This window comes from Sinocyclocheilus grahami, unplaced genomic scaffold (assembly GCF_001515645.1).
Source record: "Sinocyclocheilus grahami isolate Dianchi unplaced genomic scaffold, SAMN03320097.WGS_v1.1 scaffold461.1, whole genome shotgun sequence".
Taxonomy (NCBI): Eukaryota; Metazoa; Chordata; class Actinopteri; order Cypriniformes; family Cyprinidae; genus Sinocyclocheilus; species Sinocyclocheilus grahami.
Window position 1 is genome coordinate 679,227 of NW_015505640.1, and position 21,867 is coordinate 701,093.

The 21,867-nt window shown below is 37.6% G+C and overlaps 1 protein-coding gene across 1 annotated transcript in view; it reads right to left on the minus strand.

Moving 5' to 3' along the window:
* Window positions 1–21,743, minus strand: part of LOC107552948 (piggyBac transposable element-derived protein 5-like) — a 36,531-nt gene extending 14,788 nt beyond the window's left edge. The window contains exons 1-6 of the mRNA XM_016235003.1: window positions 21,064–21,743; window positions 15,020–15,450; window positions 7,690–7,824; window positions 6,096–6,276; window positions 4,306–4,503; window positions 477–582 (exon numbers count right to left, since the gene is read on the minus strand). Coding sequence (XP_016090489.1) covers window positions 477–582; window positions 4,306–4,503; window positions 6,096–6,276; window positions 7,690–7,824; window positions 15,020–15,450; window positions 21,064–21,373 — 1,361 coding nt within the window. The 5' untranslated portion in view covers window positions 21,374–21,743. The remainder of the gene's footprint in view (window positions 1–476; window positions 583–4,305; window positions 4,504–6,095; window positions 6,277–7,689; window positions 7,825–15,019; window positions 15,451–21,063) is intronic.
* Between the last annotated feature and the right edge of the window lie 124 nt (window positions 21,744–21,867).

Sequence of the window (21,867 nt, forward strand, 5' to 3'; positions counted from 1 at the left end):
GCTTTATAACCTTTTCCAGACTGATAGACCTCAATTACTTTCTTTGGATCTCATCATGATGTCTAGCTTTTGAGGATCTTTTGGTCTACTTCACTTTGTCAGGCAGGTCCTATTTAAGAGATTTCTTGATTGCGAACAGGTGTGGCAGTAATCAGGCCTGGGTGTGGCTAGAGAAATTGAACTCAGGTGTGAGAAACCACAGTTTTATCAGGGGGGCAAACACTTTTTCAAACAGGGCCATGTAGTTTTGGATTTTGTTTTCCCTTAATAATAAAAACCTTCATTTAAAAACTGCATGTTGTGTTTACTTGTGTTATCTTTGACTAATATATACATTTGTTTGATGATCTGAAACATTAAAGTGTGACAAACATGCAAAAAATAAAATAAGAAATCAGGAAGGGGGCCAACACTTTTTCACACCACTGTATATCCTAAAGGTTCATTGTAAAACAGACTTGATTGGTCAATCTCACTTGCTGTACTTGTCATCATATTTGCAGATGTAACTCAGGTGTGCAGCAAAGGCCTCCACAGCAAGGGGACATGGGATTTCTCCACTCTTCCTCTTAATGATCACCCCTAGGACAATCCGGGCAGAAATGTCAATTACAGTTAGCAGACAGGAGGATTTAACATCTGACAATAAGGAACGACTGTTCAGTTTTCTGCTGCATCTTAGCAACGAGATCTTCTGCTTTGTTAGTAGCATGAATCATGCTTTTACTGATCACAAGAATAAATGTAGATTTTAAACAATCTTATTGAACACCAATTTGTTGTATTTCTACTTAATTTCAAACTCTCTATTGAACTGGCCACAAACCACAGGGAGTTAAATTGGAATTTTAATCGGAATAACAAGAAGAAGAATTTACTGAATTGTACCTGTCTGTCTTATAAACTGGCAAACTTCAAGGCTTTTTTAAACTTCCAAACAAGGTTTTATCAAGTCAACATTTAAAGTGTTGTTGCATTTCTTTTCATTTCAAGTCATTTTATTTCTACTTTCTTACATTCACATTTAAATTACAGTTCTGCATTCTGCGTGCAACCTCAGTTTAAATTCTGGAACTGGATTAGAATATAAAAGGCATTCAGTTTGATTTTGAATGGCGCACGACCTTGGTAGGCGTCCTTCTTGTGTAATCACTCATCATATAACTTATGCATCATCTTCAGCATTTTTAATCTGAGTCACATGTAATTAAATTAGAATCAAAAACATGATGTCACTGAAACATAATCAGTAAAAGTCCCAGTCATTAGATCTGTACCATTATGAACCCTCTGATATTGTCAGCATACAATTAACTGTCATCTGTTGCAATCAGTAGTAATCTACTGCTCATTAGAGCACAAAGTACTGTCTTCCTCAGGAGTGCTTGTGGCATGTAAATTACAATGCTGGCACTTTTTGAAAATTAAAATGTGCTATTTTGAGTCCTAAAGACTACGGGGAAATGCACGGAAATACTTTTTATAGACTGTGGACTTACAAAGTGTCTAAAAGTTGAGGCTGAATACTGGTGGGATGCTAATTTTAGTTCAGGTTATAGAAAACTTGGCAGAGATCTAGCACTGAGTTTTCAATGAAACTGTATAGCCCTATTAATCAAAAGCGACACCTGCTCTCAAAGAGGAGCACAAAAAGCTTTTACTATATAAACGTAATATTTCAGATTCCAGAGAATGAAATATAAGTCGTAATTTAATCTCCCTTTTGCCTGACCTCATAAATCAGAAGCAATGTTATTTGTTTACCATATAGATTTAGCTAGATAAACCTTTCAAGAATGTGAAGTGCTTTGAACACTTCATGCATATATTTGCTTTTTGATTGGATTGTAGTAAAAAGGAAAATAAGATGATTGAATTGATAAATTATATATTGATGCAGCTCAATGCTTTATATCACTCTCTAATGAAAATGCCTAGTATCAGCGCTGGCATTTCTCATGTGAAGTTGCTGTCAGAATGGATCAAGGCTTATCAAAGAAAAGTGAAGACCAGCGCAATACAAAGAAGCTTTCCCTTTTATAATCCTATGATGTGCACAATATCCACATAATCCACAAACATTGGCGTAAAACCAATCTAAACTTACACTGCTATAGTGTAAATATAGTGATGCAGCTTGCGAGTGTCATTTGTAGTTTGCATGTTTCCTTTTTAGGGCTGACATTCAATAAAATTTTTGTATCTAATTAATTACATGATGTGGCAATTAATTAATCGCTAATTAAATTTGTGTGTGGAAATACCCCAAAAGGTCATTTAAAACCATCATAAATGAGAAAAGTTTCAAGTAGACATTACAAAAAGTAGCTTTAGAATGAAATATTATATTTGATTCAACATAAAATGTATTACACATTTAGGCTACATAAACTATGGAACATAAAATAATATAATTTGAGAAACATCTCTATTTTTTGTTCATAGAATGAAAGTCACTGGTTACCAGCAGTCATCAAAATATCTTCTTTTATGTTCCACAAAAGAAAGCAAGCCATACAGGTTTGAAATGACATGAGGGTGAGTAAATAATGTCAGAATTTTAATTTTTTTGGTGAACTATCCTTTTTTTATATGGAAATATATTTAATATTTAAATATATATTATATAATATATTTTTTATAATAATAATGATAATAAATTATAATATATTTTTTTAATGAAATGATACTCTAAACAAGAAACTAAAACTGCCAGTAGGTGGCGGTAAATGCCTTTATGAGTAAGTCATTGAGTCATTCATTCATTGGATTCGTTCAAACGGCTGATTAATTCAGAAAAAAATCACCACTGTGTTGCTTGCAGATGCACAACAGTTCTGCTGTGGCTTTATAGGTAATATTTTTGCTGGCAAAATTTAGAAAAAACAGACAAAATTGTGTTTACAATATAACACAATATTAAATTCTTATTCACTGTACTGTCTTATAAAATCCCATTTGCACTCATGCTATTCTGGACAAAAATACAGCACTCGTGTGATATCGCGTATCAAATATGAGACAAAAACTCATACAGGGACATTTTTTCCCCAATCTCTTGAATTTTAGGGGCTTATAACTACATTTATTGAATGTGTCACGCAGTGAGTTGTTGCCCTGCATCATGTGTGTCAAATCAACAGTCAAATGTTTGCAGTGTAAGATGACATACAGGTCTGGGGTGGGGCGGGCGCGTTAAAGGGTTAGTTCACCCAAAAATCAAAATTAGCCCATGAATTACTCACCCTCAGGGCATCCTAGGTGTATATGACTTTCTTCTTTCAGACGAATCCAATCTGAGTTATATTAAAAATTGTCTTTGATCTTCCAAGCTGTTTAATGGCAGTCAGCGGGTGTCGCATGCATCAGTCCAAAAGAAGTGAAATTAAGCACATCCATCCTTAATAAAAAGTGTCTCACACGGCTCCGGGGGGGTGAACAAAGGCCTCCTGTAGCGAATCGATGTGTTTTTGTAAGAAAAATATCCATATTCAAAATGTAATAATCACTTTAATGTAGCTTGCGCAAACAGTTGTACACAGAAGCAGTTCCGGGAACATGAGGTATGAGGTCAGCGCTGAGCATGCGCCGGTGAGTCTCGTGAAAACCAACGTTTGTTAACAGGATCAAAGGAAGCAAAGTTTCCTTACTTTAGCAAAGGAAAACCAGTCTCCTCTTGGCTTATATCGAAATGCCCCAACATTCTTCTTTACAAATCCTCGTTTTGTACTTCTAATTAGTGACTGTTGTTTTGTTTTGATCTCTCCCCTGCGCTTCCGCGTTTGTCACTTCTGAGCGGCGCATGTGCAAAGCCGACCTCCATATGTCATCCTCCCGGAACTGCTTCCGTGTACAACTGTTGGCGCAAGCTAGATTAAAGTGATTATTACGTTTTGAATATGGATATTTTTCTTACATAAACGCATCGATTCGCTACAGGAGGCCTTTGTTCACCCCTCGAAGCCGTATGAGACATGTTTTATTATGAATGGATGCGCTTTATTTCACTTTTTTTGGACTGATGCACTGCAACAATTTTTAATATAACTCCGACTGGATTCGTCTGAAAGAAGAAAGTCATATACACCTAGGATGCCTTGAGGGTGAGTACTTCATGGGCTAATTTTAATTTTTTGGTGAACTAACCCTTTAACTGCGTTAAAAAAAAAAGCGTTATTTCTCCCTAACTAATTATTTAATTAACGTGTTAAATTGGCAGCCCTATTCCTTTTATTATAAACTGACAAAACTGCTTCATTCAAGCAAGAAGAAACATATCATCTGCCTGTCCTGTGTGTTTCTTACCTTCTTTAGTGGGAGGGTAGGCATTAGTGAGGAACCTGAAGTTGCCTTTGTTGTACCAGTTGATTATGGACATATTGCCTCTCATCTTAATGTGAGACTGGCCACGTTGCTGTGGAGCCTCGGTATTGATCAGCATAGACTGAGGAAGACCTGTACAATCGCTCTTCCTGGTGCTCAACAACCCGCAGCAGTAGATGCCTGCAGGAGAGGGAATGTATTAGAGAGAAAAAAAGCGCTCAGTTTATGGCACAACAAGTGTTCACATTTGAATGCTGATCGGATAAATAGAGGTCACATGAATAGACCCCTGCATGTGTGATCTATGAAGCTGCGAGCAGATGTCTTCTCCACAGCACTGCCAGATGCTGCAGCCTCTCTGAGAGTGGCCTAGAAATCTGATTGAGATATGATTATTCATCCTCCCTGCAAAGGGGACAATTGTGTGACTAATCTTTCCTTGAAGACTTTCCTCTCCATCCTATATACTTATACAATGAACAAAGTGCTGTCAAATGTCCAGTAGGATTCACTCAGGAGTGTTTGGACAGCTTTTAACTAAATCAATGTTATCTGAAATAAAATAAAATAAATAAATTATCTTCGGCCTGCATCCTCGTGCCTACGGCTGAATCACAGCTGTGCTGATAAACAGTCATATTGTTTTTCGATACCATTTTACTACAAAGACAAACTATGTAAAAACCATCAAAAGTCACTGCTTTACGTGAACTCTCTGAACAAAGCAATTCATTGAACTGGACATATGTTGTACAGCTGAGTGATATCCTGTTCACTCTTTGTATGAATAATAGACCATTTGTCAGATATCCATTGTGCTGTTTTGTTCAAGCATTCAAGCTTGTTTGTTTTTCCGCATGTGTTTGTAATGGTGAACAGTTCTGCTGGATTCAGTTCAATGAAGGATTCATTGAACTTATTCAAATAAAATAACTTGTCTCTTATAGCATTCATCAAAAGAACTGACACATAATAGTATTTTTATTTCTCATAATAGTAATTTGTTTATGAATCGGACATGTTGTATGATGTTTTTGCTTGCAGCCCACTAGGAAAATTCAATAGAAATTAAGTTATTTCCATTATTAAAAGAATGCAAAAATAAATATGATTTATGCAAAAATAAATTTTACTTTGCTGTGGCACTGAATTGTGAAGTTGCAATCATGACATTAAAAAAAACACAATGTTGTGATTTACAATGTTACTTTTGAAAAAAGCTACGCTACTTTGAAAACAACTGAACTACTGTCACGCTATTGAAAAGTCACTACTTTTAGTTTATTACCGGTACTCCCTAGAACAGTACTGTATGAGGCTAAATGAGGCTATGTATGAAGCTGATATAAAAATTCTACATGACATGCAATTATGACCTAGTTCTCTAATAATGTGAAATGTTTTGATTCAAATGTAGAGCGAAAAAAATAAGCTGGTCACTAGCTTTATCCACTCTAGCTGTATTAACATTCACTCCTTGCGGCCCAGCTGGAGGCTTTCAAATAATCTTTGAGTATGAAACACGCGTTTGCTTTGAGAACTCAAGGTCAACTTCCTCTCACTCTCCCCATTTATTCCTTGCCACAGGATACTGTCACCGTGTAATTAAAAACTGCAGGGGATGAGGAACATCAGATGGAGAGAAGATTAAAGAGATGGAAAAAAAAGAAGCAGAGCAAAGCCAAGGCAGAATTCACCAAAAGAAGTAGAGCAGATAATGATGCAAAGAACTGACAGATGCAGCACTGTTGCACATGAGTTACAGCACCTACCCTGTTTCTCAAATTCCTGAAACAAGTTTAGACTTGTGATGCTTGGGCCAGTGAAGATGATTGCATTACGGCCAGCCAGATTCTGACAGAGCTGTTTGGCCACCAGACTGTGAAGCTGGGGTTTATTTTTCAACGTGTCCAAACCATCTGGACCTGGACCCTCCTTTAGATGAACATAGATCTGGTAAAGAAGAAAGAATTTAAAGCTGCTTAAACAATAAATCAGAATTGACATTATTTACTTTCCATAAAGAAATTAATTATTCATTAATAATTTACATTTCACTGGATATTATGGTGAATGATTTGGCATTCTGAGATCTCTAATATCTCTTATCATGATCTAATCAATCTAATCTTTTTCTTAAACTTTATATTCACTACGATTTAAAAGTTTGAGGTGAGTACATTTTTTTAAAAGAAATTAATGCTTTTATTCAGCAAAGATGCATTAAATTGATCAAACGTGACAGTAAAAACTTTTATAATGTTACAAAAGATATCTATTTCAAATAAATGCTGTTCTTTTATTCATCAAAGTATCCTGAAAAAATGTATCAGTTTCCATAAAAATGTTTTCAAAATTAATAATAATAAACAAATGTTGGTCACACTTTATATTAAGTGGCCTTAACTACTATGTACTTACATCAAAACATAAGTACAATGTACTTATTATGTTCATATTGTATTGCAAAACACTTTTGCTGCTATTGAGGTGGGATATGGGTAAGGTTAGGGACAGGTTAGGTGGTATGGGTAGGTTTAAGGGTGGGTTAAGGTGTAAGGGATGGGTCAACAATGGTGTAATTATAAATGTAATTACAGATGTAATTAAATGCAGGTATTTTTAAAAAGATTAGTACAATGTAAAAACACGCATGATCACAATAAGTGCATTGTACCAAATGATTAATTTAAATGTAAGTACATAGTAGTTAAGGCCACTTAATATAAAGTGGGACCCAAATGTTTCTTGAGCACCAAATCAGAATGACTTCTGAAGGGTCATGTGACACTGAAGACTGCAGTAATGGCTGCTGAAAATTCAGTTTTGTCATCACAGGAATTAATTACTTTAAACTGTAATATTATTTCACAATATTAATGTTTTACTGTATTTTGACCACATAAATGCAGCCTTGGTGAGCATAAGAGATTTATTAAAAAAACAAAACAAATCTTACAGATCCTAAACTTTTGAATGGTACAGGCACAGTACATCAAAAATACTGACAATAAATTCAGTTATCTGTTTGCTTTACTCCCCAAAGGCGCATAGCAGTTATTTTCTCTAACAGGCACAGACCAAGAGAATTATGTTAAGTGGTCTGGGCTTTCGTTTTCTTTGTTGACTATAAATGATATTTTATTGATTCCATCTGCTTCTCTGTAGTAATTTATTTAAATATGTAATTTATTTGCGTTAACAAATATCACAGAATTGTGTAAAATTGCTTTGTTTGTGGCAACAGAGTAGCAAAATATTTTACTTTCTCATTAGAAACAATGTGACATAACATCTTGGGGCAGTTGATAATTTTTTGTGGGATATCCTCCTGTGCTTTCCCTGTGGGAGCGCGTGTGCATTCACCTGACAGATGAAACCAGTGGAGCTGCACTGTCGCACCCACAGGCTGAACTTTCTCTTCTTCCTCTTGCGCAGCTCCCTCTCTGTACATGTGGTAATGAACACGGGGTCCTCATCAATCAAGGGCTCATGGAGGACCTGAGGGAAAGCAGCATGTCTCATATGAAAATTCCACCATGATAACACTTAAAACACATCATTTGTTAATGCAAAGTTGCTTTTCAAACTTTTTATGTTCCCTGCAGGAGGTGCACTCTGAAATCTTGATGAAGATCCTGGGAAAAGATGTTGGCTTGTCAAGTCAGGTATGATAGATCTGTTAAACCTAACCAGCCATGTTCCCTATAGATGTCATAATATGTTTATTTTAAGCGGTGTTTGACTCAGTAAACCCTCTTTTAGAGCTGAACCAGTTAAACAGGGCATGTGTGGCTGTGCTGAATGCCTTATTGTTTGCCAATAGGGGATAAGAACCAAACCCACACTGTGGCAGTCAAAGTGGGCTGGTTGGCACACATTGTCAAGGTGATATAACCATGGCACTGGAAGAGCTGAGAGACGCAGATGGTGTTTAGTTTACTCATGGCAGGCGAGTAATTGAGGGGTGTCTCTGAGATGGGTCACATAAAGGCCTCATGAAATGCAAATCTGATTTAGGAGCTGAAGCTGACTCATTAAAATCTACTGGTAGAAATACCAAGCTAAAATGCAGGTTAATGACAACCATAAAAGGATAGTTCACCAGCATTGAGGGTTTCATACTGGTTACTAAATTTAAATGAGGATACTAAATTTTCAATTTTGGAGTAAACTATCCCTTTAATATAAATAAGTTGTAAATGTAGAAGTTGACAACCTATTCCACCATGGCAGATTATTAATTTTACTTGAAGTCCAAAAATAACCAAAAATGTCTCAAAAGAGCACTTTAGTAGGAACAGGGATTAATGGGGTTTTCAAAGGGCAGGAGTTCAAAGGACCTTAATTAGAATCAGAATCAGAAAGAGCTTTATTGCCAGGTATGTTAACACATACGAGGAATTTGTTTTGGTGACAGAAGCTTCCACAGCACAAACTGAATGACAGTGACAAGATAAGACACAGATAATAAAAAGAATAAAAATAGGATAAGTAAATAACAAAAAATAAATAAATAAATACACAATATACAAAGTAGACAATAGATGGTATTTGTGTGTACAGGTGTGTTATGTACAAATGCAAGGAAATGTAAAAAGAGGTATCTGTGCTAAATAAATAAATGTATAAATAGTGTTGTGTATTACACGTTTATTGCCAAGTTAGCTGTCCATGAGATGGATTGCCTGAGGGAAGAAACTGTTCTTATGCCTGGCTGTTATACTTAATGCTCTATAACGCTGACCAGACAGCAACGGTTCAAAGAGGAAGTTGCCTGGGTGTGAGTGGTCCAGAATAATTTTGCCAGCTCTTTTACTCACTCTGGATGAGTGTGGTTCTTGGAATGTGGGGAGGTTTATACAAGTGATTCGCTCAGCAGTCCGAACTATCCACTGCAATCTTCTAAGGTCTGATTTGGTAGCTGAGCTGAACCAGACAGTTATAGAAGTGCAGAGGACGGATTCAATGACTTCAGAGTAGAACTGTATCAGCAGCTCCCTCAGTTGGCGAAGGAAGTTCAGCCTCTGCTGGGCCTTCTTGACAATGGAGTCTATGTGGAACTCCCACTTCAGGTCCTGAGAGATGGTGATGCCCAGGAACTTGAATGATTCCACTGTTGTTACAGTGCTGTTCATGATGGTAAGTGGGGGGAGTGCAGGGTGGCCATTAAGTCCACCATCATCTCCATTGTTTTGAGAGTGTTGAGCTCCAGGTTGTTATAACTGCACCAGACAGCCAGCTCTTTAACCTCCTTTCTGTAAGCAGACTTGTCTCCATCCTGGATGAGGCCAATAAGTGTGGTGTCATCTGCAAACTTCAGGAGCTTGACAGAGGGGTCTTTAGAGGTGCAGTCGTTGGTGTAGAGGGAGAAGAGCAGTGGGGAGAGAACACATCCCTGGGGGGGCGCCAGTGCTGATGGTGCAGGTGCTGGATGAGAATTTTCCCAGCCTCACTAGCTGCTGCCTGTCTGTCAGGAAGCTGGTGATCCTCTGACAGATGGAGGTCAGATGTCTGTTTAATCAGGAGAGTATCCGGGATGATGGTGTTGAAAGCGGAGCTGAAGTCCACAAACCGGATCCTCACATAAGTCCCTGGTCTGTCCAGATGTTGTAGGATATAATGCAAATGCAGTCCCATGTTGACTGCATGTACAGGTGTGTTATGTACAAATGCAAGGAAATGTAAAAAGAGGTATCTGTGCTAAATAAATAAATGTATAAATAGTGTTGTGTATTACACGTTTATTGCCAAGTTAGCTGTCCATGAGATGGATTGCCTGAGGGAAGAAACTGTTCTTATGCCTGGCTGTTATACTTAATGCTCTATAACGCTGACCAGACAGCAACGGTTCAAAGAGGAAGTTGCCTGGGTGTGAGTGGTCCAGAATAATTTTGCCAGCTCTTTTACTCACTCTGGATGAGTGTGGTTCTTGGAATGTGGGGAGGTTTATACAAGTGATTCGCTCAGCAGTCCGAACTATCCACTGCAATCTTCTAAGGTCTGATTTGGTAGCTGAGCTGAACCAGACAGTTATAGAAGTGCAGAGGACGGATTCAATGACTTCAGAGTAGAACTGTATCAGCAGCTCCCTCAGTTGGCGAAGGAAGTTCAGCCTCTGCTGGGCCTTCTTGACAATGGAGTCTATGTGGAACTCCCACTTCAGGTCCTGAGAGATGGTGATGCCCAGGAACTTGAATGATTCCACTGTTGTTACAGTGCTGTTCATGATGGTAAGTGGGGGGAGTGCAGGGTGGCCATTAAGTCCACCATCATCTCCATTGTTTTGAGAGTGTTGAGCTCCAGGTTGTTATAACTGCACCAGACAGCCAGCTCTTTAACCTCCTTTCTGTAAGCAGACTTGTCTCCATCCTGGATGAGGCCAATAAGTGTGGTGTCATCTGCAAACTTCAGGAGCTTGACAGAGGGGTCTTTAGAGGTGCAGTCGTTGGTGTAGAGGGAGAAGAGCAGTGGGGAGAGAACACATCCCTGGGGGGGCGCCAGTGCTGATGGTGCAGGTGCTGGATGAGAATTTTCCCAGCCTCACTAGCTGCTGCCTGTCTGTCAGGAAGCTGGTGATCCTCTGACAGATGGAGGTCAGATGTCTGTTTAATCAGGAGAGTATCCGGGATGATGGTGTTGAAAGCGGAGCTGAAGTCCACAAACCGGATCCTCACATAAGTCCCTGGTCTGTCCAGATGTTGTAGGATATAATGCAAATGCAGTCCCATGTTGACTGCATCATCCACAGACTTGTTTGCTCGATAAGCAAACTGCAGGGGGTCCAGCAAGGGTCCAGTGATTAGCACCAAATCATCAGAAGGAGAATTACAACTTTTCTCAAAGGAAATTTTAATTTAATTTTATTTTATTTGTCTAGCTGTATAACTGTATATGTCACACTTTCCCTCGTACTAAATTACACAATCAGTCACTCAGTAAATAAATATATGTATGTATGTTCAGTGTATTCTCACATTCTTGCCTGTAGTCCTGCTGGCCACCATGAATCAAGGAGGAAATAGACCAAAAGCTAGTTACTAAAAGAAATCCCTAATGGCTGTTTAAAAGATGAATGTGCCGAGATGCATTATACCCCGTGAATTATTCATACTGTTTGAAAAACAATGTCTTGAGGAAGCGCAAATCATTTATTCTCATTTATTCTAGCCTTTAATTTGACCGAATGTAATAAATATGTTTCACTTTTGCTGAATAATGGACTGCTCAGATTCTAGCCCATATTTCAAGATTACTTCTTACAACTCAGTTCCAGTTTTATGTCCCCTATCTGAAAGCAGAAGCACAGATCATTGAATCCACCGAAAACTCATTTTCCAAATGAAGAGAGGAAAAAACTGAACAAATGTAGGAGGATGTTGAAATGGCTTACTTGGCACAGCTGTGCTCATTTAGAAGTCTTCTTGTCATTTAACAGTAAACTCCCTGATGTTAGCCTGACATTTGAATGTCTGACATAATTATTGTAATATTATCTAACAGAAGACTACATTTAAAGTGAGATTTGGCGCTATTAGATTAACAGAATCTGCAATTACTGTCTATAAGCTTATAGCACTCTGAAATAATCAGATATCTCACTTCATTGTTTATCATATTTATTTACAGCAATTTTGATTTAAAATAGGAGTGTCAATTTAATATGTTAGCGTAGTACAATTCATTATATAAAAAACCGTATGCATTAATCACAAGAATGTAATGTCAGTTTGTCTTCATTTAGAAGCTTTTCTCTAAATTAATTGCAATTACTCTGATTAAGTAATCAGCATATAATGTACACTGTTTAAAAGTTTGGGGTCAGTCAGACTTTAACCAGACAGTTATAGAAGTGCAGAGGACGGATTCAATGACTTCAGAGTAGAACTGTATCAGCAGCTCCCTCAGTTGGCGAAGGAAGTTCAGCCTCTGCTGGGCCTTCTTGACAATGGAGTCTATGTGGAACTCCCACTTCAGGTCCTGAGAGATGGTGATGCCCAGGAACTTGAATGATTCCACTGTTGTTACAGTGCTGTTCATGATGGTAAGTGGGGGGAGTGCAGGGTGGCCATTAAGTCCACCATCATCTCCATTGTTTTGAGAGTGTTGAGCTCCAGGTTGTTATAACTGCACCAGACAGCCAGCTCTTTAACCTCCTTTCTGTAAGCAGACTTGTCTCCATCCTGGATGAGGCCAATAAGTGTGGTGTCATCTGCAAACTTCAGGAGCTTGACAGAGGGGTCTTTAGAGGTGCAGTCGTTGGTGTAGAGGGAGAAGAGCAGTGGGGAGAGAACACATCCCTGGGGGGGCGCCAGTGCTGATGGTGCAGGTGCTGGATGAGAATTTTCCCAGCCTCACTAGCTGCTGCCTGTCTGTCAGGAAGCTGGTGATCCTCTGACAGATGGAGGTCAGATGTCTGTTTAATCAGGAGAGTATCCGGGATGATGGTGTTGAAAGCGGAGCTGAAGTCCACAAACCGGATCCTCACATAAGTCCCTGGTCTGTCCAGATGTTGTAGGATATAATGCAAATGCAGTCCCATGTTGACTGCATCATCCACAGACTTGTTTGCTCGATAAGCAAACTGCAGGGGGTCCAGCAAGGGTCCAGTGATTAGCACCAAATCATCAGAAGGAGAATTACAACTTTTCTCAAAGGAAATTTTAATTTAATTTTATTTTATTTGTCTAGCTGTATAACTGTATATGTCACACTTTCCCTCGTACTAAATTACACAATCAGTCACTCAGTAAATAAATATATGTATGTATGTTCAGTGTATTCTCACATTCTTGCCTGTAGTCCTGCTGGCCACCATGAATCAAGGAGGAAATAGACCAAAAGCTAGTTACTAAAAGAAATCCCTAATGGCTGTTTAAAAGATGAATGTGCCGAGATGCATTATACCCCGTGAATTATTCATACTGTTTGAAAAACAATGTCTTGAGGAAGCGCAAATCATTTATTCTCATTTATTCTAGCCTTTAATTTGACCGAATGTAATAAATATGTTTCACTTTTGCTGAATAATGGACTGCTCAGATTCTAGCCCATATTTCAAGATTACTTCTTACAACTCAGTTCCAGTTTTATGTCCCCTATCTGAAAGCAGAAGCACAGATCATTGAATCCACCGAAAACTCATTTTCCAAATGAAGAGAGGAAAAAACTGAACAAATGTAGGAGGATGTTGAAATGGCTTACTTGGCACAGCTGTGCTCATTTAGAAGTCTTCTTGTCATTTAACAGTAAACTCCCTGATGTTAGCCTGACATTTGAATGTCTGACATAATTATTGTAATATTATCTAACAGAAGACTACATTTAAAGTGAGATTTGGCGCTATTAGATTAACAGAATCTGCAATTACTGTCTATAAGCTTATAGCACTCTGAAATAATCAGATATCTCACTTCATTGTTTATCATATTTATTTACAGCAATTTTGATTTAAAATAGGAGTGTCAATTTAATATGTTAGCGTAGTACAATTCATTATATAAAAAACCGTATGCATTAATCACAAGAATGTAATGTCAGTTTGTCTTCATTTAGAAGCTTTTCTCTAAATTAATTGCAATTACTCTGATTAAGTAATCAGCATATAATGTACACTGTTTAAAAGTTTGGGGTCAGTCAGACTTTTAAATGTTTGTGAAATAAGTCTCTCATGCTAACTAAGGCTGAATTTATTTGATAAAAAAAACAATGAAATAATATTAAATTAAAAACAATTTTTAGCAGCCTTTACTCCAGTCTTCAGTGTCACATGATCCTTCAGAAATAATTCTAATATACTGAGTTGCTGTTTAAGAAACATTTCTCATTATTACCAGTGCTGAAAACAGTAGTGCTGCTTAATATTTTTGTGGAAACCATGATATTTCTTTTATGATTCTCTAATGATAGACAGCATTTTTTCAAAACAGAAATCTTTTATAACATTATATATGTCTGACTGTCACTTCTTATCAATTTAATGCATCCTTGTTGAGTAAAAGCATTAATTTCTTAAAAAAAAAATATTACTGACCCCAAAACTTTTGAACAGAAGTGTAATTAACATATTTAATTAATGTCCCTTATTCAATTTAATAATTTAATTCAATAATAATTTAATTACATATTTATTAATTATTTCCAGATAAGTTCCAGACACATACGCTGGATACATTAAGAAATGGAACCTGAGGGACTTACAAAAGAGTACAAAGAATAAAGGTCAAAATGTTGTCTTCTAAGCTTATGAATAACTCAAAATGTCTTTAAGGGCTTGAGGTATTCATGCCTTTAACTGTAACGTTTCAGAACTAGCGTTTTACTAGTTTGTATTCAGTCTATGTATCTTACAAATTAGGATTCAAAGTATAACAGACTTTGAGTATTGCATTCAGCAGCTCTGAAAAGTTGCAGATGTAAAAAACCCTCCAGACCTTTCAATGGCACCATAAAGCTCACAGCCTGGGGACATGTGACAGGACACCAGGCTCTCCCAATTACAGCAGAACGTGCTCTGATTTCAGCCCCAAACCCACTTTCTACTGGCACAGAAATGGAAAATGTCTGCTAGTCCTAGTTTCCAAAAAGTTCATGTGAAGAGTTGGTTTGTGCACTTTCTCTTTGTACCTTCAACATATTGGTTATTGCTGACTGACTATTGAGTGATTTCTACATTTAATTGAAGTATGATCTTTACCTGTGTCTGTGAGGACCTGAAGGAAGAGGCGAAGCTCTGCTGGAGAGAGTCCAGGAAGGGTTGGATCTTATAGAGGCCCTGACTGCCACCTTGGCTGGAGCGGAAAGCTACGATGTGGAAGTACTTGAGGATCTTTTCGAACCGTGCCTGGCTCATCTTGAGCGCGATACTGCGGTTACTGAAGAATCCGCTGCTCCAGATGCTCAACACTGACTCGCAACGGTTCACGCTAGTAGAAGTAACATAGCCCAGAAAGGCCTTCATCTCAGCCAGCGTCACATTGGTCCATCCTTCATCACTGCCAAAGCGCTCCTGGTACTTCTTGGCATACATGTTGGTCTGGGTCACCATGTTCTGAATGACGTTGTCTGGGACAAACAGCTGGAAGAAGTCCATGGCCGTGGCAGTGGCCGGCATTTTCTGTGTCGGACCTGCAAAATGAAAGGTAAGTTTAACAGAATAGTATTTTAATTATTTAATTTCTTATCTAGCCAGGGAGGATTTTACCAGGCTGTTGCTCTGTATGCGTCATTCCCTGACTGATGATTGCAGAGAAAAATGCAGGAACTACTTCATCATTTTATGATTCATAAAGCATGTTATTTTGAATAAAAAAAGAGGTTGAAAATCTCTAAAATAAATCCAGTGGAAATGCATAATATGCAATTTTGATTATACATGTTTAAACATGTAAAACAATGAGCAGCTGATTCACAGAAGAGCTATCCTTCAATAAAAACAATTTTAGGTCAGTATATCTTCTAAATAATGATGCTACATTTCAGTGCTTATAATTATGGAAGTTTATGAAAGCTTGTTTTAGTTTAAAAAAATGTAAATAGTAATGCGAATTTTTATCTCACAATTCAGAATCTGAATATCTTTAAATCTTTTTCTGGCAATTCTGAGAATATTTCTCACAATTTTGTATTTTTTTCCTCACATTTTTGAGAAAAAGTCAAAATTTCGAGATATTCAGTAAGGTCCGAATTGAGAGATATAAACTCAGAATTACAATTCTTAGAAGAAAACTCTGAATTGTGTGTTGCAAGAAAAAAATTCAGAATTCTAAGATAAAAAGTTGCAATTACTTTTTTATTTTTTTTTATCCTATGGCAGAAATGGATTTCCACAAATAATAGCTAAAATTAAAAAATACAAATAAAAAAAAACTGTCAGAAAATGTAACTGTATTATTATCTTGACAGAAGGGATTTTAGTTCTGTTTGATTTAGTTATTTTTGTCCATACAATGAAAAAAAAACAGGTTTGGAACAACATGAAGATGATTACATAATGTTCATTTTTGAGTGCACAGCTGAACTTCTAATGACTTTTATCAGGACCCTTATCACTATCTACCTAACAGGGAGCATTTAGTAACAACTAATGAGTGTATGGAACATCAACACTGTGCTGTGAAGGCTGAGCTAATCAGCTAATGACAATAAGTTGAAGAAAGTGGCTCACAAAAAGCTTAATTTGTTCCGTTATTATCTTTTACTCCACTTCTACTAATGGATATTTTGTCAATCCAAGCAGCTCACACAGAAATGGAGCAAACAGCTAAGAAGGAAAATGTGTCTCAGTCTAACTTAAGCTCTTTGTAACAGATGGGTTCCATGGTACATTAACTTACACGGTAAAATAAGTACCATTTACAGTGTTGCTTAGTGTGAATATTGGAAAGTGTATTGATCCTAAATGATCTAAACTCACACTTGTATACTGCATCACATGCTGGGATATCTGATATGTTGCAAACACTCATAAACAGCAGACGAAAATAAAAGTATCCTGCCGTTATGTGGTTATTATTTTTTAGTGACGAAAACCCCAAAGCAGAGCACTGGCCATCAACTGCACTTACAACTTGCCACACATTTACTCAGTGCCACAGTGGCCTAATGACCCCAAAGCAAAAGAGTGTGTAATTGATTTGAGTGCAATATACAACTGTGAGTAAAAACTGTGCAGGATTCTGATTTACGAAGGAAATCTGTTGTAAAAATTGTCTTGAAATTGTCTTCATTATTTCATTATTTTCATGAACAAATGGCTCTGTCATGCTTTCCAAAGCTTCACATGTTCATGCATGACACACATCTTAACCTAACCACAACATCTGCTATTCAACCAGTAGCTCATCTCCCATTACAGCTCTGAAGAAGCTTGTAAAGCAAGCTCAAACATTCCCCCAGGATAAAGACCATTGTACAGTGTATTATATTCATTCATCTGTGCCTTTTTGTATAAACTACTTATCAAACACAAAAGAAGATCAGTTAGAGAGAGAGAGAGAGAGAGAGAGAAAACATCTCAAGAAAAATATCACAAAGTTGCTGATTATATAAACATTTTTGCACAGTATGCTAAAAATAGGTAGTTGACACATTGTGTTCATGGTCTTCTTAATAACTAGTATAGATTAAAATTGATATAAATGTATAAGGTAAGCTATATATCTTAGGTATTGTAAATGGTCCTCATAAATTATGCTTTTGCCTTTGAGAAAACATCTCAAGAAAAATATCACAAAGTTGCTGATTATATAAACATTTTGCACAGTATGCTAAAAATAGGTAGTTGACACATTGTGTTCATGGTCTTCTTAATAACTAGTATAGATTAAAATTGATATAAATGTATAAGGTAAGCTATATATCTTAGGTATTGTAAATGGTCCTCATAAATTATGCTTTTGCCTTTTTCACTACTTCATTAAATGGTCCTGCTGTGTGACAATATCATTTTTACATTTTTAAAATACTGCATGCATAATAATTATGAAGAATTTGAAAAAATGCTGATTAAAATTGTTTTGTGTAAAGTATAGCTGGACATGTCAACTTCCCAAAAGTATTTTATTAAAGGTCTCTATGCAAAATATGTATATACATATTTGTAATATTCTTTTAAAAGTTAGATTTATTATTTTCATGCTGGTCTGAATTTCCTTTTTATCAAATATCAAATATGCAGCATGATATTGATAGAGCAAACAGTTCTATGTTCATATCTGGCTTGAAATCTTTTATGGTATTAAATCGGTGTTATGTAATACAGTATGACTCTGTAGCTTAATCCAGATAATAGCCATATTACTTCTAAAATGCATGAACTGAACAAACCAATGCACTATGTACTGCAGTACTTTATATTTAAAGAAAAACTATGCTTAAATTAAAAATATAATATACAGTATATATATAATGCTTGATCTCTTTTAAGATTAATGTTTTAAGTGCTGCAGTGCTATTTCATATAATAGCTGTGTTCAAAGAGGTTTTCTTTCCACACCCAGAAGTTCTGTAGAACATCAACAAATATTTGTATTTATCTCTGTGTCTACAGTCAGTCCTCCAGGAGAACAGCTGCTGGAGTGCTACATAGTTTCCTAGATTCATTATTGAGAAGAACCAGCAGTCCTTGTACCTTCTCTACACCGCCTTTATACAAATAAGCAAGCTGATATGAATTGATCTTATTATTTTAGATCTCACAACAGGTGCAGAATTACACCATGTGGCCCTCAAACAGTCCAACAATCATGTCACAGAACTGTTGGGTTTGACAAAGATCTGTTGTGGGCAAAATTAAGTATAACTTATAGCTCTTTATTGTCCCTTGGTTTATCATTCTATAATTCGATATTTTTCAAATTACTTGAGATATGTTAAATGATATGCTTTAAATAACCTATAACCAAAGTCTAAAGGATGTAAGTGAGAGCACAAAGTGTGTTATGTTGACCTAAATAATATAGACCTTATATAAGAATCACAGTCAGGCTAGAGTGTTGTGCCAGACATTTACCTTATACAAACAGCACTGACAGCTCGCTCTGATGAAACATTGTTTGTCAGTATCCACAAGTGTTACATCTTATTAAATGACCCATGACATGAAATGCAAAATGTCTGTGGACTGACTTTGTGTATCTTTCATGCATCATTTTGCAGCTTGTGCCAAAGCAAAGGCAGCAACCAGATGGCTCATTTCCCCCCATGGTGACAGACAGAACTTTCTGAGCAACCACGATGGAAAGATGTGTCATTTATCAACAGCACGGAACTTACTAAATTTGGAAAATGTTCAAACCACAACAAGAAAAAGCATTATATTCAGATTAGGATACTTTCTTCTAAAACATTATCGTGGCATTTTAATGTATTTCTCAGTATGTTTTGGTTCATTAAACATCAGCTGATAGCATCAATCTTCAATTTTTTCATATTTGTGCAATGAAAGCTCTTTATATGACATTTAAAAACACACACGTACATGCGTCATTTAAAGATGCTCTTGGGTCACTTTGACGCGAGTGAAATGAAGCATGATATTAGTATCAGTCTATCGATCCACATGTCAAGCAGTCGTGGTCTGTACAGTAAGAGATGCCAAGGATTCTCTTCACTCCTGTTTATGACAATATTTAGACTGCCAATAAATGGCACTTAGAGCAGAACATATAAAATAACAGACAGAACTCTCAACCATCCTTGCTAGAAAAAAAAAAACACATTTTGTTATTAAGGCAGAAATGATTCCCTGCACATTATGTAAGCCACAGTATTTGCAAGTCTGACTGGCATCAGCACACGATTATCTCTATCTATGATTCAGGGAGAAATATAGTGTGGCTGAAATCCTATTCATTCATTACAGGAGTGCATATTCAGGATTTATCACAATATATCTTTTTTTTACTTTGTACAACTGGACTATTCCAGCCAAACTCCAGTCATGAATTATTTCATTTCATATTTCATTTCCTAGTAAGAGAAACTAGAAAACCGTTCATTTAATACTTTGTGAGACATATACTGCTAAACGCTGGCATCACAATATCTTTTACATTTTGCCGGTTTGATCACATTTCTGTGTCATGACTTTAATGGAATAGTTCACCCCCAAATTTTTATCAAGTTAATTGATGGCTGGAGTCGTGTGGATTATTGTGATGTTTTTATCAGCTGTTACTGCAGAGGAGCCATGTTGAGCAAGTGATGCAAAATTTCTCCAAATCTGTTCCGAAATGCACAGCATCTTTAACTGTTAAATAAATGAATAAACCATTAAGCAACATACCCTATCTGTTTTGTATTTCATTGCATTTGTTTTAGAATGCTGGGTAGGCAGTGGGACCACAAGCATTTGACTGGCAAGCATCTTTATACTGATAAATCATGCAAAATTGATCAGGCAAACTGAGTTAATAAAAAATGACTAAATGAGTGTTTGTCTATGGCATAAAAGTCTAGACAGTCAGTCAGTCGTGCGCTTGGATAAAATGTGGTGACACTTTGAATGAAAGGCATTATTCAAATCTCTTAAAATGAGATTAAGCCACCTACACTGACAGTGAATTGAATACTAATTCAAACTGGTGACTGCCTGACAGGAACGTTAAGGATTTTATCCTACAACAAATGATTGGGTCTGACATGTGCATGGTTTAATTTACTTTTTTTGTCCTTATTCTCATTAGTCTTTACTTATTTGTTCTCTCTATGGTCTTAACTGCCACTTGCTGGATATCTGCATAGTACATCACTTGATAAGAAAGCATTTACACCAAGTGTAAATCTCCTCTAAAAGCTGCCATCTAACCACATTAAAGTCTGAATTTCTCACAAATAAGAGCCTCCTCTCATCTGCCTATGCAAATGACCCTCCTACCCTGATACAGAGCTAATCATACTCATAATCACAGCTGCTCTGAGTCTGGCAGAGATTAGACACTGGAAGCATCCTCAACTGGAATGAAAATCCAAATTTGGCATGCTATCTCAGTTCCTATTTTCTCTTCCCCCGCTATGTGCAGGATTTCAAAGAGCCAGTTACTAATCACCCCTTATCCATATTTGAAGGAATTGTGTCATCTGTTGGAGCCATCTGATAAGAGAGATCAAAGTAAATCAATGTGGTTATCAAAGAGTCCCATCTGTGAGCTTAATTACTAGTCGAGCATGCAGGCCTCTCAAGGATGATGAAGCTGCATTGCATTTACATGAGGTTCGCTCATCATTAGACCAACTTACCATGCGTGTCCTGATAGTGGGGCACGCTGAGGTCCTGTAGCGAGTCGCTCCATCCCTCCTCCTGCGCCTGGCCGTTGGAGACGGAACCGGGGGGACCGCAGCTCTGACCCCTAGTTTCACCTGCTCTGGCATCGTCCGGATTTGTCTCCGTGTAGTTATCCGAATTGGAGTCTCCCGTTGTACTGTAAAAGGGGTTTTCGCTGCTGTCGTCTCCCGACTCCCCGAACACATCATCGGAAATTTGCAGGCTCTCGTAGCGAGAACGCGCTTCCTCGAGGAGCGACAGTCCCCTCCTTCCACACTCCGCCATCGTTTGTCAGTCCCGACGTAGAGCTGCTACGCCCGGCGAGATTCGGCATGCAAATGATTTCCCTAAAAGCGTCAAATCCGGCATACAGTCTGTTCCACCAAGTCCCTCTGCGTGCGTGCGTGCGTGCGTGCGTGCGTGCGAGCGAGCGTGTCTCGGTCCTCTGCGCGAGATGCAGCGGGCGCAGGTCTCAGTAGCGGCGTGGAAACAAAGGTGAACGCCGCGGGAGCTGTTCGTCCTTTCTGGTGCTGAAATACTCCCAGTCCTGCGGGCTGAACCCCACAACTGACCGCTCCACAAACGATCTGTGCATCCGGGTTGGGCGGCCTCCCCTCTCGGTGGAGAATGACTGAAAGAATCCCCGTCTTCCTTGGAAATCACCTGACTCGGTCTCCCTGCACTGTCCAATGGGATTAACCTCTGAATGAATCATAGATGTTAGAGACACAAATTATATTTGCTCTGCCATAGTGTTAAAATGCCTTGTGGGCGTATTA